Genomic DNA, 17,500 nt, shown 5'->3' on the forward strand with positions numbered 1-17,500 from the left:
TATATTATATCTTTCAAAATCTTCTTCTCGATTCCTGAACATCAAACAATGAAACTGAGTACATGGTAAAAATAAGAAAAGCCATGCTGTCCAACATGTCACCTGGGTCAGAGGTTCTGGTGCTAAAATGTGGCTTTATAGTTCACATAATGATAAAGTATTTCTGTTTAATGATATTCCTCTTTATTCCTGGTCATCAAACAATCAAACTGAATATATAATGATGGTGAAGAGAGAAGATAAATTGGGAAATTCATAGAAGGAAGAAAAGTAGTTGTTTATTAGAAGAAGACCTATGTAGATTATTGACATTTGTCTATCTGTTTGTCCATCATCACTTTCATTGTGATGCAATATCTTGAACATATTTTTAACTAAAAGCATTCATATTTTATACAAAGGTAGTTGATCAGTAAAGAAAGACACTTGGAGATTTTTGGTAGTTGAAGTAAAAGCACTTGCATTCTTTCTTTTTTTTCAAATTTAAACTGAATCTATTATCATTTTTTAAAAAGAAAAACAAAGTCAAAACTGGAGACCAACACCTTGAAGTTAAAATTGTGGAAGATTCTTACAAGTGGATACCACGTGGTATTCAGCAGGGTCTGTATCCAAAGTATAAACTTAAAGAATTAAAACAGATCACCAACACATAGTGAGAATGCAGGATACACTTTTATTGGTTTGTTTATTTATTTAGGAATAGGCACATATACAATATAAATACAAGACAATATCACAGAGGAACACATAGTTAATAAAAATTGTTAAGATAAAAGGGTAAATTTTAACAGCTATTTGACTTTAAGAGCACAGTGAGTAAATTAATGTATATGCCTATGCCAAGGATAACCCAGCTTATTTCCAATGAGGTCCTTCTAATCTTATGATATGACATACACAATATATTATCATTATTAGCATAATAAAACAATACAAACAAATAGATATTGAAAGACATTGATTTGAAACTCATAAGAAACTCATAAGAATACTTTAAATATCTTACATTTCAACAGTGCTTAGTATTGAAAATTGTTGGAATAAATAACAACTGTAATAACTATGTATGAACAAGACAATGTGGATCAATAATATAAGAAATCACTATCTGCCATTTTCTTGACCGGTTTCTACCAGGGGGCGGTCGTCGTCAGAACAAAATTATAAGAATTGTCTCTTACTGGGGTAAAAATTGTGGATCACGTTACTATTAACAACATAAATGTGGAGTGTTTACTTAGCAACGTAAAACATGTATATACAAATATGTAATGATACTTTATAAATGTTTGTGAAAGTTATACATAATGGACAATGATATTTATTTTATTGATTCAAAGAGTCCATAAATTCCATAAACTGTTATTGTTCTGTTTTGTATGCTTGATGGAAGTTCGTCCAGGCAGATAGTTTCAACGGATGTAGATCTGGAAGGATTGTATGTATAAGGTTTCTTGGCTGGCACTATGCGGAATACGGGTGTTTTATTCAAATTTGGTCTGCTTTCAAATGGGGGTTTCCATTGTTGCGGTTTTTTGAAGAGTTCTCTAGGGTTGTAGTCCGTAAGAATAAGAGTATCATTAAATTCTGTGTCCGGGTGGCTGTTTATGATGTGGCGTTTCACTATATCCTTAGGGCAGTATGATTTTTGGCAAATGTTGCAGTAGAATCTTGTAACGATGGGATTGTGTATTTGTTCAAAATGCCTTCTCAATGATCACCATGAGACGATGTGTTGGGTACCTTCATGACCCCAATATGACCTTGACCCTTGACCTTAAGGTCAAAATGAAAGATTTTTTTACAATGGATTCGTGTCCGAGCCATAACTTCTTTGTTCTTTGACATAGGCATACCATATTTGACACATTAGTGTATCACCATGAGACGATGTGTCATGTACCTTCATGATCTCTATATGACTTTGACCTCAAGGTCAAAATTAAAGGTTTTTACAATGGATTTGTGTCAGGGCCATAACTTCTTTGTTCTTTGACATAGGCATACCATATTTGACACATGAGTGTATCACCATGAGACAATGTGTCATGTACCTTCATGACCTCCATATGACCTTGACCTCAAGGTCAAAATTAAACGTTTTTACAATGGATTCGTGTCAGGGCCATGACTTCTTTGTTCTTTAACATAGGCATACCATATTTGACACATGAGTGTATCACCATGAGACGATGTGTCAGGTACCTTCATTACCTCTATATGACCTTGAACTTTCACCTCAAGGTCAAAATTGATTATAGGGTTTTGACATAGTCATACCATAAGACATGGGTGTATCACCATGAGACTATGTGTCATGTACATTCATGACCTCTTTATGACCTTGACCTTTCACCTCAAGGTCAAAATTATAGGTTTATACCATGGATTTGTGTTCGGACTATATCTTCCATTTTCTTCTACAAAGGCATACTTTATTTTTACACTCAGGAAAGAGGTAATTTATGGCTATTAACAACACCCTTTGGGAGATTGGGGTAAGAGGGGGTATTCTTAGTGAACATTGCTCACAGTACCTCTTGTTTTAGTTTTCTCTGGATTCCGTTTTGTATATTTGACTTTAGGCATATTTCTGGTTTAAGCCTGACGGATGTATGGTTTTAAAAATATGTATAAAAGCTTCCTCGGTTCTAAGACATTGATTAATTTGTTTGTTGTTTTGACGAGCGGTGTGATGGAAATATCCTGTATGGAATGTGATTGTGATGTATTCGATTTGTGTTGATTTGCAGCTCTGATATCGGCGAAATGTCCATACATGCGTTCTCTGAGCGAATTTCCCGTTTGTCCTATATATTGAATAAAACATTTTTTGCACGCGATTGCATAAATGATGGATGTACTGTTGCAGTCTAGATTCTGTTTAATATTGTAGGATTTGTTTGTGGAAGTGATCCGGATTTTTGTAGTATTCCTAACAAAAGGGCATATGTGGCAGTTCTCGTAACATGGGTGACTTCCTGTGGTTTTCGGGGTCCGGTTCAATTTGGAGTGAACTAAAATGCTTTGTAGATTTGGAGGTCTCTTGTATGCAATGATAATTCTGTTGATTAGGTCTTTTGTATCTGGGGATTGTTCAAGGATTGTTTTGTATTGGTTGATGATGGATCGGAAGTCCGGGTTTAATTTGTTGAATATTGTCACCAAAGGAATGACAGATTTCCTTGTGGGTTGTTGTTTCTCGGAGTTATTTCCGTACGTTTGATTTTTCGGGCTTTCTCTATAGCTTGATTGAGTATTGACGGTGGGTAATTCCTAGCTAAAAATGTTCCTTCAGTTTCTCGGCATGTAATTCAAAATTCTATATGACATATAGAAACCATTTATATGGTGGAGATTTTTTATACTTCCTTCACTTGGATGAGCTATAGCGTGGTCCTATATGCCATCACGTCTCGTCTGAACGATTTCCGTCTACATCAGTCAACCCTCAGAAATCGTATACAGTGGAACCTCGTTAATCCGGACACTTTGGTTCCCAACAAAATCATCCGGATAACTGAATCACATATTTTCTATCTTTACATAAGTAAGCAATATGCTTACTTTATTGATGCGGAGTGAATTATACACATTCTATCATTGGATTTGACCAATTGCATTAGTAAATAAATTATGATAATGTTAACATTTACATGCATTTCAAAGCACTAAAATTGAAATATATGCATGCAGTGTATTTGCCTATGCTTACATGTATATTAGCACTACAAATAAATATACAAAACTGTGTACCGTATGCACTTAAACAAATAATGAAGCACTATATGTAACTATAAATAGATAAATCATTAGTAACTAACATAATCATTTACACTTCAAACATTTCATCACACTTTTACTTCTTATAGAGGCCAGCCATTTCCATCTGTCACAATTCACTCTGTCACAATTCACGGGTTCGGCGGTCTTTTAAAACAATCCTCATCGTCCAAAGTTGATTTAAGAATTTCGTGTTTATCATGTCAGTTGACAACATTCTTTAACCAAATTCCATCTGCCAGAGTTTATATTTCTTATTCTATAATTATCCAAGCCAATATCAGGAGACCAAAATCGTAATATTAAGACCTACTACTGCTTTGATCTAGCCACACGCACCTATTATTTTCATAATGCGATGAAAACGGAACAAAAGACGGGTGAAACCAACATTACGGGTACATACAAAATTTAATTGTCATTTTCCTTAAAATGGTAATTTTCTCACTTCTACCGAAAGCTTAAAAATTTGAAAGCAATAAAGCTCTACAACATCGTAACTAGAATCAATCGTAGACAGGTACATTCTACATGTGTGACATTTTAAACATTAAAAAATTACTATATATACATGTGCATGAACATACATGTATATTTCATGCCAATCAACAGTATAAAATCCAGAACCTAGAAGTATAATCTACACTCTCTAGATTTGAACAGTTCGATAAAACATGTCATTATGGCATGGTGTTTAATTTATTAATACTATTAGGCTATTGATCAAGACTATAAACTTAAGGTTTAAATACAAAATTCAACACTACACGCAATACAGATCTTGTGTGCAAAAATTTGCAATACAATGTCTCGATCGGCATGTGTTATCTAACTGACATATCATCACACACCACCGAATTAAAGGGAGGTGCTGACAGGGTACAGGTAACTGCTTCAATTAGACAGTTTGGCTTGTTTTCTTTACAATTTACGCCTTGCTAAAATTGTTCGACACAGACCTTCCCTAAGTAAAATTACCGTCTGGATTAGCGGTACAATTTTCAATGCATTTTAACGTTTTGTAGTAAAAAAAATGACCGTCTGGATCCGGAACATGAATTTCCGGATTAATGATGCAAAATAATGTATAAAAATTTCGTTCCCTAGAAAAATTGTCTGGAAGGTGAGGCGTCGGGATTACCGAGGCTCCACTGTAGACAGATATTTCACCAACATCAGCCTGTGTCACCCAACACACACACACCTGACATCACAACACATCACAGTTAAAAAAATGTCACAATCTTCTTCACCGAACTTAAACCAGGATTACAAAACAGAACAATAACAATTCATAGCCTATTTGATTAATTACACAATAGGAATATCTTGTTTACGCACAATATCTTTTAGATTTTCCCCTCTCTATAGTTTATGTGATATATGTTTGTTGTTCTTGTATGCCCTTAATAAACCCAAAATTGGAAGAAGAAAAACACGAACCAGACAATGTTTTCATTCTCAGATTTTTCACTTTGTTTCAACCTAAATTTCAACCGCTGTTTCTGTCTTTAAAGTATAAAATATTATTTTTGTCTTGTGTCTGGAATAGGTAAGTTATATATTTCGTTTTACAACTTAAGAGTCCGAACGATGTTGAGCCCCAAATAAAGTAAGAGATAACGTGGGCATTCTTTCATCTTCATAAATGAGTCACGGACGCCCCCGGGTGAATGATGTCTTAAACGGCCCCTCTTTAATGTTTCCTTTATAGTTTATCTTTTCTCAGATTGTTTAAGCGTCAGTAACCCAGTTTCTTTACCTCAACAAGATCGAAGCCATGTTCTTTAACCAGATGTTTTGCTCTAGCGTAATAAATTGCAAATTGGACATCTCCGAAATTCTTAAAGACGACTTCCGTTATCACACCAGACCAAAATACTTACAAAGTTTTACCGACTGGATTTATTTCTTTTCACATTATTTTGAATTGTATTGAATTTGTAAATGTATACAAATTTTGTCACAATCCAAACTCGTCACCAGATCACCCTTTGGGCGAACTAGGTTAACAAACGGGGCGTCAAAAATCATTTCAGGGTTGAAATGATGAGGTGATGAGTGTGAATGTCGAACCCTGGTGTAGTGGTACCTATCTCCATGTCCCACTGTGTGTAGTGGTACCTATCTCTATGCCCCACTGTGTGTTGTGGTACCTATCTCCATGCCCCACTGTGTGTAGTGGTACCTATCTCCATGCCCCACTGTAGTGGTACCTATCTCCATGTCCCACTGTGTGTAGTGGTACCTATCTCCATGCCCCACTGTGTGTAGTGGTACCTATCTCCATGCCCCACTGTGTAGTGGTACCTATCTCCATGCCCCACTGTGTGTAGTGGTACCTATCTCCATGCCCCACTGTGTGTAGTGGTACCTATCTCCATGCCCCACTGTGTAGTGGTACCTATCTCCATGCCCCACTGTGTGTAGTGGTACCTATCTCCATGTCCCACTGTGTGTAGTGGTACCTATCTCCATGCCCCACTATGTGTAGTGGTACCTATCTCCATGCCCCACTGTGTGTAGTGGTACCTATCTCCATGTCCCACTGTGTGTAGTGGTACCTATCTCCATGCCCCACTGTGTAGTGGTACCTATCTCCATGCCCCATTGTGTGTAGTGGTATCTATCTCCATGCCCCACTGTAGTGGTACCTATCTCCATGCCCCACTGTGTGTAGTGGTACCTATCTCCATGCCCCACTGTGTAGTGGTACCAATCTCCATGTCCCACTGTGTGTAGTGGTACCTATCTCCATGCCCCACTGTGTAGTGGTACCTATCTCCATGCCCCATTGTGTGTAGTGGTATCTATCTCCATGCCCCACTGTAGTGGTACCTATCTCCATGCCCCACTGTGTGTAGTGGTACCTATCTCCATGCCCCACTGTGTAGTGGTACCAATCTCCATGCCCCACTGTGTAGTGGTACCTATCTCCATGCCCCACTGTAGTGGTACCTATCTCCATGTCCCACTGTGTGTAGTGGTACCTATCTCCATGCCCCACTGTAGTGGTACCTATCTCCATGTCCCTCTGTGTGTAGTGGTACCTATCTCCATGTCCCACTGTGTGTAGTGGTACCTATCTCCATGCCCCACTGTGTAGTGGTACCTATCTCCATGTCCCACTGTGTGTAGTGGTACCTATCTCCATGCCCCACTGTAGTGGTACCTATCTCTATGCCCCACTGTGTGTAGTGGTATCTATCTCCATGCCCCACTGTAGTGGTACCTATCTCCATGCCCCACTGTGTGTAGTGGTACCAATCTCCATGTCCCACTGTGTGTAGTGGTACCCCATCTGTGGGTCAGTAAACCTTTATGGAAAATGTTAATTGTTTTACAATGCATCAGTATTACCAAGACTCTCATTGATAGGTGAATCCTGCTAGTCCATTAGTAGATAATTGGTTGTCTGATTGATAACTATATAGAGACCCCTTTACTTGATAAGACATTAAACCCCATAGACATGTTGGTCATTAAATTTCAGATCAAAAAGTGAACAATTTCATTAGTGTGTTCTTACCCATTCTGGTTATGTTTGTAATCAATTTGATTGGTTTTACTCTTAAACATTAGAGTGGTTGTGTTTGTATAAGCAATTCTGATTGGTTTTATACATAAACAAATTCTTCTTTCCAGAGACATTGCTGCCAGAAATTGTTTGTTGACATGCAAGGGCAAAGAAAGAGTGGCAAAAATTGCAGATTTTGGAATGGCAAGGGACATTTATAGGTACAGGATTTTGCCCACAAACCCTAATTTATTTATTTTTTTAAATTTACCTTTACTGATTCATGTGTTACCGTATATACTTGCAATATAGATCAACCCACATATAAGTCGGGAACCCGTTTTCTGAAAAGAAATTTTCAGGAATTTAACAATGACCTTCTTATTTTGAATTTTATCAGCTTGCCTGCCAACTTAATACCTATTTTCTAGCAAGAGTTGTTTCTCTATGTTGTATATATTTTCTGAATGTCGACCTCTATCTTAATTACCAATAACTTCATGTTAAATACACTGAATGAATACAAAAATAATTTTATGGAGTTTCATTTTTAGCTCACCTGAGCAGAAAGCTCAACTGAGCTTTTCTGATCGCCTGTTGTCCTTCATCTGTCTGTCTATCTGTAAACTTTTTACATTTTCGATATCTTCTCCAAAACCATTGGACCAATTTCAACCAAACTTGGCAAAAAGCATCCTTGGGTGAAGGGCTTTCAAGTTTGTTCAAATGAAGGGTCATGCCCCCTTCAAAGGGGAGATAATCACAAAAATGCAAAAAATAGGGTGGGGTCATTTAAAAATCTTAAGAGCCACTGAGCTAGAAGAGCTGAAATTTACATGAAAGCTTCCTGACATAGTGCAGATTCAAGTTTGTTAAACTCATGGCCCCTGGGAGTAAGTTGAGGCAACAATAGGGGATCAAAGTTTTACATACAGATATATAGGAAAAATCTTCTCAAGAACCACTGAACCAGAAAAGCTGAGATTAACATGAAAGCTTCCTGACATAGTGCAGATTCAAGTTTGTTAAACGTGGGGCCACAATAGGGGATCAAAGTTTTACATAACTAATAAATAAAAAAAAGATATTTAAAAATTTTCTCCGAAAGAACCATTGGGCCAAAGAAGTTTACATTTGCACGAAAGCTCTCTGACGTAGTGCAGATTTAAGTTGGTAAAAATCATGGTCCCCGGGAGTAGGTTGGGGCTATAATAGGGATTAAAGTTTTACATGCAAATATAATAAGGAAAAATCTTTAGATATGAGCCAAGGTGACTCAGGTGAGTGATGTGGCTCATGGGCCTCTTGTTATTAAAATTTTCTTGGCATTGCTTTTGTTGTAACTTTTTCACATTTTCAACTTCTCGAGCTACTTAAGTATGTTATTGGCCATATTCGGCCAAGAAATTTGACAATTTTTCAACTGCGATATTTTGTGTGTATCTCTTATGTTTTGTTTATGCAAGGACCAAAGCTAAAAACAATTAGTAATAAAATGATATTTGATAGCGATGTCAAAAAACCATGTCAAAGAGCAGACATTTGGCAAAATCCATTCATTTTCAATGTAATATCAGTAAATTTATATTAAATCAAACATTTTCATATACACTAACCACTTTTAAATTCTGCATATATAATTAAAACATAAAGATCTTCCTCCATTAAGAAATTTTTGGTCGTTATTGCATGTGAAAGTTAATTATTTCTATAAACAGTGAGTACAGAAATAAGATTGCAACAGTTGTCGTTTACGCGTTTACCATCTTTACATTACATTTACATTGGAAATGAACACAGAACAGCTGTTGATTGGAGCCAGGGATAAATATGTAAATAACAGAGAATGGACATTGTTTAAAAAAAAAGTGGGGGTCCTACTTATTCTACTTGCCTGTTACAAAAACCTAGAAGATCAGATCTTTCATCTGGGTTTTTCTTTTATGCCTCTTTCTTCGAGATAAATCATGCTTTTCAACAAAATCGACTTTAATCAGTGTTGTATAGATTATTTTCATGAAATTATTTATTTAATTTTCTATCTTCATATTTTTTTTTAATGATTAAACTTCATACACAGGGGAACAAGGGATGACACGAAAATAGGATACCAGTTGTAAACAAAGCTCAAAATCACCGTAGTTCCAAGAAAAAGATTGAATCTTCCTATCCAAAGGGTGTTAAACATCTCGTAATACAAGTCCAACGTAGTCCGATCCTTTCATATCTAATTTAATGAGTTTTATAAACAAAAATAATTCAATCTGTCTATGTTGTCGTCGATCACGCACAGAAAAAGATAACTCCTGCAATGAAACTAACTTCCAGCTTTCGGAAACTCTCGGGAGTGTTTATATTTAGATAGAAAAACCTAGATTTTTTTTACACAAATGACGGTATTTAAAACCGGGATTTTTTTTCTTTGGAAGGTAATATTTTATTTCAGCCTGATTTTAAATACAGTGTACAACACTCCAGTCTATAAAACTCATTTAATCCAACATAAAAGGATTGGACTATGTTAGTTTCATTGCAGGAGTTATCTTTTCCTGTGCATGATCGACGACAATGCAGACAGCTTGAATTTTTTTCGTTTATAAAACTCATTAAATTAAATATGAAAGGCTTGGACTATGTTGGACTTGTATTACGAGATGTTTAACACCCTTTGGATAGGAAGATTCGATCTGTTTCTTGGAACTAAGGTGATTTTGAGATTTGTTTACAACCAGTATCATATTATTGTGTCATCCCGTGTTAGATATTTATATATAGATTGAAAACAAAATGGATAAGAAGCCCCTGTGCTTCATACCAAATACAAAACAAGCGTAGCAAATCTATTTTACAATTGGTGACAAATTGCGAATGCGCTGCAATTCCCATGCATACTATGACGTCGGGTTAGTTTGTTAAATAAATCTAATTATACTACATGAAAAATTCTATACCATTGAATTATGCAGATCTTAGGCTTTTAACCCAGTTAAGTTTGATGGAGTTTAAAAATGCATCCTTAAGGAAGGAAGAAAGATGGGGAAAATTACACCCTGGAAGTGGAAAAAAAGAAAGAAAGAAATCTTTCACGCATACTTCTTGTCATAGTGACCCTTGCGCTATGTCCTTAAGGTACTAGAAGAGCGATCTCAATGCTTATTTTGTAGAATATTAATCATAATTTTTTCTTGATGCAGAGTGTGTATTGATAGTTATAAGTTCATATTATTTTAACATCTTTTTTTCCCTAACACCCCCTTCCCTTCAGAGGAACATTTTTCAAAAATCTCCAGTCATCCAAAGAATAAATGACATAATGGTTCCCCTGTAATTGACAGTGCAACCAGTTTGAATTAGTAACTTACTTAGCTCTAGATTGTGTTGGATTGAAAGACCTGCAACTCTCTTAAAGATTGATTGATGCCAATAATTATGCCCCCCCCCCCTTCAAAGAGGGGCATATTGGTTTGCACCTGTCGGTCGGTAGACCACATGTTGTCCGCTCAATATCTTGAGAACCATTCACTTGATTGTAATAATATTTCATATGTGGGTTGGTTATGAAAGGAAGAGGACCCCTATTGTTTTTAAGGTCAAAGGTCAATCTACTCTGGACATAGGAATATACTGTCTGCTCAATATCTTGAGAACCCTTTGCTTGACAGACATCAAACTTGGTACACTGGTACATCATCAGGAGAAGATGACCCCTATTGATTTTGAGGTCAAGGGTCAAACTGGACATAGGAATATATTGACCACTGGATGTCTCGAGAACCCTTTGCTTGACAGACATCAAACTTGGTACACTGGTATATCTTTAGAAGAAAATGACCCATATTGATTTTATGGTCACATGGTCAAGGGTCAAACTGGACATAGGAATATATTGACCACTGAATGTCTCGAGAATCCTTTGCTTGACAGACATCGAACTTGGTACACTGGTATATCTTTAGAAGAAAATGACCCATATTGATTTTATGGTCACATGGTCAAGGGTCAAACTGGACATAGGAATATACTGTCCACTCAATATTTTGAGAACCCTTTGCTTGACAGACATCGAACTTAGTACACTGGTACATCTTCAGGAAAAGATGACCCCTATTGAATTTGAGGTCACATGGTCAAGGGTCAAACTGGACATAGGAATATACTGTCCACTCAATATTTTGAGAACCCTTTGCTTGACAGACATCAAACTTGGTACACTGGTACATCATCAGGAGAAGATGACACATTGATTTTGTGGTCACATGGTCAAGGGTCAAACTGGACATAGGAATACACTGTCCGTTTAATATCTTGAGAACCCTCTACTTGACAGACATCAAACTTGATACACTGGTATATCTTCAGGAGTTGATGACCCCTATTGATTTTGAGGTCACATGGTCAATCCACTCTTGACATAGGAAGATATTGTCTGCTCAATATTTTGAATTGATGATACTACTCTCAATTAAATGATGTGTGTGTGTGTGTGTGTATAACCCTTTTCAATTTTGCATCATGGGGGGCATATGTGTTTAGAAAACTTCTGTCCAAAACAAGAAGGCTATGTACATTTCTAAATTGATTCAAAAGCAACTTGTAAAACTTCCTCCTTTCATTTTAAATTTTGAAGTGTTAAACATATATAACTAAACAGATTCTTTCAGTGATAAGATATTGTTTTGTAGGTCTGACTACTACAGAAAAGGAGGCAAGGCCCTGCTACCTATAAAATGGATGCCTCCGGAGGCCTTCCTGGATGGAGTCTTCACTTCCAAAACAGATGTGTGGTCAGTTGAGAATAGAAATATACTTACTGTAATGTCAACTTCACTACTTCTGTCAAGTTCTTATGTTTTCATACCTCTACATTTTTAATGATGTTAAGACTAGAATCACCATGTCTTTCCATCCATCTATGATCAGTTTTGGTCCAGAGGTTTTCTGCTCACTCTCTGTCCATCCATAGATACATTTTTTTATCTGATTTTCTCGAAAGCTGTTCATTTACTTTTTACCAAATTTTGTGGAAATGTTGCATACTATATAAACTTGTGTATCTGATATTTTCAGATTGAGTCATGCAATTTTGAGAAAGTTTTGGCCATTTGTGGTCATTTTATCCATGACAGTTTTGTACACTCTGCCAGTATCCTCCCTAACAAACAACTTTAGGGTGTGTTGGTTTTACCATGTCTGTCCGTCTTCATCCATCTGTTATTGGGATAATTAATTGGTTTCACGGAGTTCAGTGATCAAAGAGGCATACTGTGTTACTCTGATTTGCTGTTCTTCCTTTTTAGCTTGTTTGGACAACTGTCCGAAAAAGCTATTCTCATGACCTCAGTGTCACACTTTAAAGGAAAACTTTTGAATCTCTGATATCCCATTATTTAAAAATGCCTCGTGACCAGGACTTTCAATTGGTTCCAAGACTTTTGACCTAGTGACCTTTCCCTTGGATATATTCCTACTTTTTTAAAAACTTTAACCTTGGCTATATCTTTTAAAGGCAGGAGGACAGGGCTTGCATTTTTCACATATTGATTCCACCTGACCAGGCCTTTCATTTGGTACAAAGACTTGACCAAGTGACTTTGGACTTTGACCCACTTTTGTAAAACATTAACTTTGGCTACATCTTAAAAACCATTGGGTACGGAGAGTCACACTTCTTGGCAAGCTATACTGTCTTCTGCAACTTTTGTTACGTCATGAATATTGATAAAAATCAAGATCAAAGGAATTTATTGTACCCTATAACTTGTATTCAAGTGAAACATGGATAATATGGAAACTGATTTCTTTCTGGTCTTCAGCTACCATATATATACTCACCTATAAGTCAGTCCACCTATAAGTCAGTTGTAATTTGTTAGGTTATTTTGGAGAGATTTGCCATTGACCCACTTATAAATCCAGACCAAATGGATACCCATTTAGAGACTTTAAAAACTGACATCACTTTTCACTATTAAAAAAGGAAACATTTACATGCTTGGTGATATTTTGTTGTTAACATTCTTCAGTTTGTATAAGCATGTACCGTATTAAATGAAAAATTAAATGTGTTTTAATTTGATTCTTTATCATACCATAATTTTAAAGCTTAAATTTAAATTTATTGTACGTGATTTCCACATCCCTTTGTTACCATACAATAACTTGTAGAAGCTAAATTTATTGTATAGTTTGTAGTCACATCTATTCAAATGAAAGGCAAGTATTGAGAGTTATTGTTATGTAAATCATCAATGGAAATACACCACATCAGTGCCACAATTATAAGCAAGTCATATACCATCACTTTTCTAATATGTCTATTCCATTCTCTGAAACACCTTACTGTGGAGTCACTTTGGTGACCTACTGTGATCCGTGAGTTCAGGTGCCAGGGCGAGCGAAATTGATCATATAGAGAAAACGTATTTTATATAATCTGCAGTGCCCAAGAACAGTTAGCAGACAAACTAAGTGCAAGGTTATAGTGAGCAGGGTGGAACTATATGTCTCATGCACTGAAAATTTTATTTACTCCTTAACATCTAGTGGACAGATTTCTGCATTGTTATAGGTCCTGCATACTAAGTTTGGATGATATATAGGAATTGCCATATCTTTCTGTCCATCAGTCTTTTATCTTTACATCTCACTTTGTGTCACAAGCTCATACTAGTCACACAGCTGCTTATGTCCAGACAGTGGGTTGCAATACTGATACAAAGTCATTTGCTCATTGTGCCCTGTAGTTTTGGAATGCTCCACTACCTGATGCTTGTAATGTTTTTTACTGTGATTGATTATCAATAAACACATTCTGTACATGATTTCTGTTGTAGGTCTTATGGTGTCCTGCTTTGGGAGATCTTTTCTATGGGTTATATGCCCTACCCAGGCAGAACAAACCATGATGTCATGCAGTATGTGACTAATGGAGGGAGGCTGGAACCTCCAGAAAAATGTCCCAGGCCATTGTAAGTATGTTTAATGTCTCTATTCATAGATTTTTAATGAGAAAAAGTGTCACAGGTCAATGTTATCTTGGATAAATTGCTAGCAAAAAAAGCTAAAACAGGATGTGATTGTGAAACACTATGCCCTCTGTGGCAACAAAGAAACATGACAAGGTCAAAAACTTTGGTACCAAAAAAAGTTTTTGTCACAAGAAATGCACATATGAAATATGAGAGCTCTATCAGTCGCCATTCAAAAGTTATGAGCAAGGTTAAAGTTTTAAAATTTGAGGTCAAAGTCACAAGGTGAAGAAAGATGGTATACGACCATGATTAGGCAGAATCTTCTAGAGTAGTTTGACTTATGACCTTGTGACCTGAAAATCAATAGGATAGTACCAAGTTTGATGTCTGTCAAGCAAACAATTTTGGAAGATATAGAGCAGACAGTATTTTCCTATTTCTAGAGTAATTTGACCATGTGACCTAAAAATTAACAGGGGTCATCTACTTCATTATAGAACTAGTATACCAAGTTTGATGTCTGCCAAGCATAGGGTTTTTGAGATATTGAGTGGACAACACTTGATCTACTATCTGACATACCAACCGACATGTACAAACCAATATACCCCCTGTTTGGGGGCATATTATTGATTCAAATTAATCCATGATATTACAGGTACTAATGATTTTTTACAAAATCACCTAGATGAAACATTCATCTGTTGAACAAGATTTTTGAATAAAACTATCGGTGATTTTTAGGTCAGCTGAATAAACTCAAGTGACCTATTGCAGTTGGTTATCGATCGTCCTCGTGCAGGACTCCCGCACCCTTGGAGTCTTGGGGGCAAGGCAAAAATTGACCAATTTTTAAACATCTTTTCTACAACACTAAATGCATAGTCAAATAGAGCAGGAAGACCTTATCAAAATTGTAAATTTCAAGATCCCTAGGGTAGAGGTTTTGACTCCAGGGCAGGGTCAAACTTGGCATACAGTATTTATGTAAATAAATAAACATTTGAATGACATCTTCAATGCTATTGATACTGAATTAAAACTAATGGATATATAGAAGGAGCAAGTAGTTCTTTACTAAAATATTCCAGGGGTAGGGGGTTTTGGTTTCAGGGTGGGACCAGAATTATTATAGTGGTTATTGTCTTTATCATTTGAAAGACTTATTTAATTTTGCTGATACTGTATAAAAACAGAATGCATATTTAAGAAAAACAAAGGCATTTACCAAAATTGTGAATATTACAATCCCAATGTTCGGACTCTAGGGCAGGTCCAAAATAGTCATATAGTGTTAATATAACATATATTATGTATGTGAAGTCTTTCCTCGGGGGGGGGGGGGGGGGGGGGGGGGGGGGATTTGTATTTTAAGAGCTAGGGACTGTAGTGATACTTTTAAACTAATACTCAGGTGACCTATAAGGCCTGTGGGCCTCTGGTTACCAGGTTGTAGACTGATGTGGATTATTTCAATATGCCTGCTATGAAAACAACTCATTACATATATGTATAAGTTCAGCAGACTATATTTACTGAGATATTTCAATATAAGTGTATGACCAGTATTCTACAATATCTCTTTGATGTTTCTTTCCTGTACACTATTAAAAATGTTTTCTAGATTTTTCTCATTCATCTTAAAACATGTTATAACATGTTCACAATGTTTTTGCATTTGATTATGCTCAGTTGAATAGTAGGCAGTTAAATTCCTATAATTTCAAAGCTTTTTACACTCAAAAGTGGTTTCACGATTGATCTTCTGACATGTTGTAGATATGATTTGATGTGTGAATGCTGGACAACTAGTCCCGATTCCAGACCAAGTTTTTCTGAAATCCTACAAGCACTGAAGGGATTCTTTCAAGTAAGATACAATTACACAAAGCAAACTAGTGGGATTTCTGAATGTTCAATGTCAGTTATAAAGAGCAAACAAAATGTACAATGCTAGCACAGGCCCCAAACTTGTGGCCTCCCCCACCCCAAATTCATATAATTTATACACAGGTATCAAGACAAGATCATGAACTGGAATGATATTGTAAGCATCAATTTTTAAAGTAATATATTGAATAGAGATGAAAATGATTAAAAAATTTCCTTGATAGAGAGTTATAGATATATGTTGATGCTGGCCTTGCATTAATTCTAGTAAGTTTCACCAGTTCTGTTCTTGAAATACCACATGATCAATGTTTTGTATCAATGGCACATTACACAGGCAGGTGATACTTTAAAAAACTCCAGATCAAATTACTTTGCAACAAACATGTATTCATTGTATGATGAAAGCAATGCCAATTTCGAAAGAAATATAAGAGAAAAGATTCAGTGAATGTGAATATATAGAGATGTCACCAGCTGTAGGTGAAGGGCCACAAATTGTAACTCTGCATGGCACTTGGGGGTTATAGCACAGGCAACTGTTTCTGTAAATAAAGTCATGACGTCTGTATAATACTAAGATAAGGTATTTGGTTTGAATTTAATTCAATTGATACCCTCCTCAGAATCCCAGTCATCTGTCCATCCAGGAAATCTGTAATGCAAATGTATTTACTATCATTCTCTTCTACAATAAATCTACAAACACCAAGTATGGCATGACTGCATTAATTTTCTTTTATCTCAAACAGTGACAGAACATGGCTCAGTAGCTCGATTTTCCATTTCACCCCACCAAATACTTAGTGACATTACTGTACTGAATAAGTGTGCTGGAATTAATTAGCTGACAATTTCTTTCTAAAATTATCTCTGGAAATTTTGGGGTTATTTATAGCAAGAAGTAGAAACATATTGTACATTTTAATTTCAATTTATTAACACAGACCTGTGACAGAACTGTCATGCCACAACTGGAGATTTGAAAATTTTCAGCTGGAGTTTTGGTCTGATAACTGGAGATTTTTTATCGACATTTTTTTTTACCGTTTTTGTGTGTTCATTGGCTAATGAAATCATGCTACTAGTAGTTTTTTTGTGTTACAAGTGTCTGAGTTCATAATCATCAGATCCTTTTTGTGTTGAGAACATTGATAATTCCTTTTTTGTGTTAAGAACATTGATAATTCTTAAGTCAATACCTTAAAAACCACAATTAAAAGAAAAAAAACTTGTTTTATTTATATATTTATTACAGAGATAACAAGTTATAACAATTATCACTTTTCAGAAAAGTTGACCAACATATTAGATCTAGGCCTACCAACAAATTTAA

The 17,500-nt window shown here is 35.9% G+C and overlaps 1 protein-coding gene across 1 annotated transcript in view; it reads left to right on the forward strand.

The window, feature by feature from the left end:
* The window catches only part of LOC125648935 (leukocyte tyrosine kinase receptor-like), a 247,458-nt gene that overhangs the window by 225,442 nt on the left and 4,516 nt on the right, over positions 1–17,500 (forward strand). The window contains exons 26-29 of the mRNA XM_056164604.1: positions 7,432–7,524; positions 11,986–12,087; positions 14,137–14,271; positions 16,054–16,144. Of these exons, the coding sequence (XP_056020579.1) occupies positions 7,432–7,524; positions 11,986–12,087; positions 14,137–14,271; positions 16,054–16,144 (421 nt within the window). The remainder of the gene's footprint in view (positions 1–7,431; positions 7,525–11,985; positions 12,088–14,136; positions 14,272–16,053; positions 16,145–17,500) is intronic.

The sequence above is a fragment of the Ostrea edulis genome, chromosome 5 (genome assembly GCF_947568905.1).
Source record: "Ostrea edulis chromosome 5, xbOstEdul1.1, whole genome shotgun sequence".
Classification (NCBI taxonomy): Eukaryota; Metazoa; Mollusca; class Bivalvia; order Ostreida; family Ostreidae; genus Ostrea; species Ostrea edulis.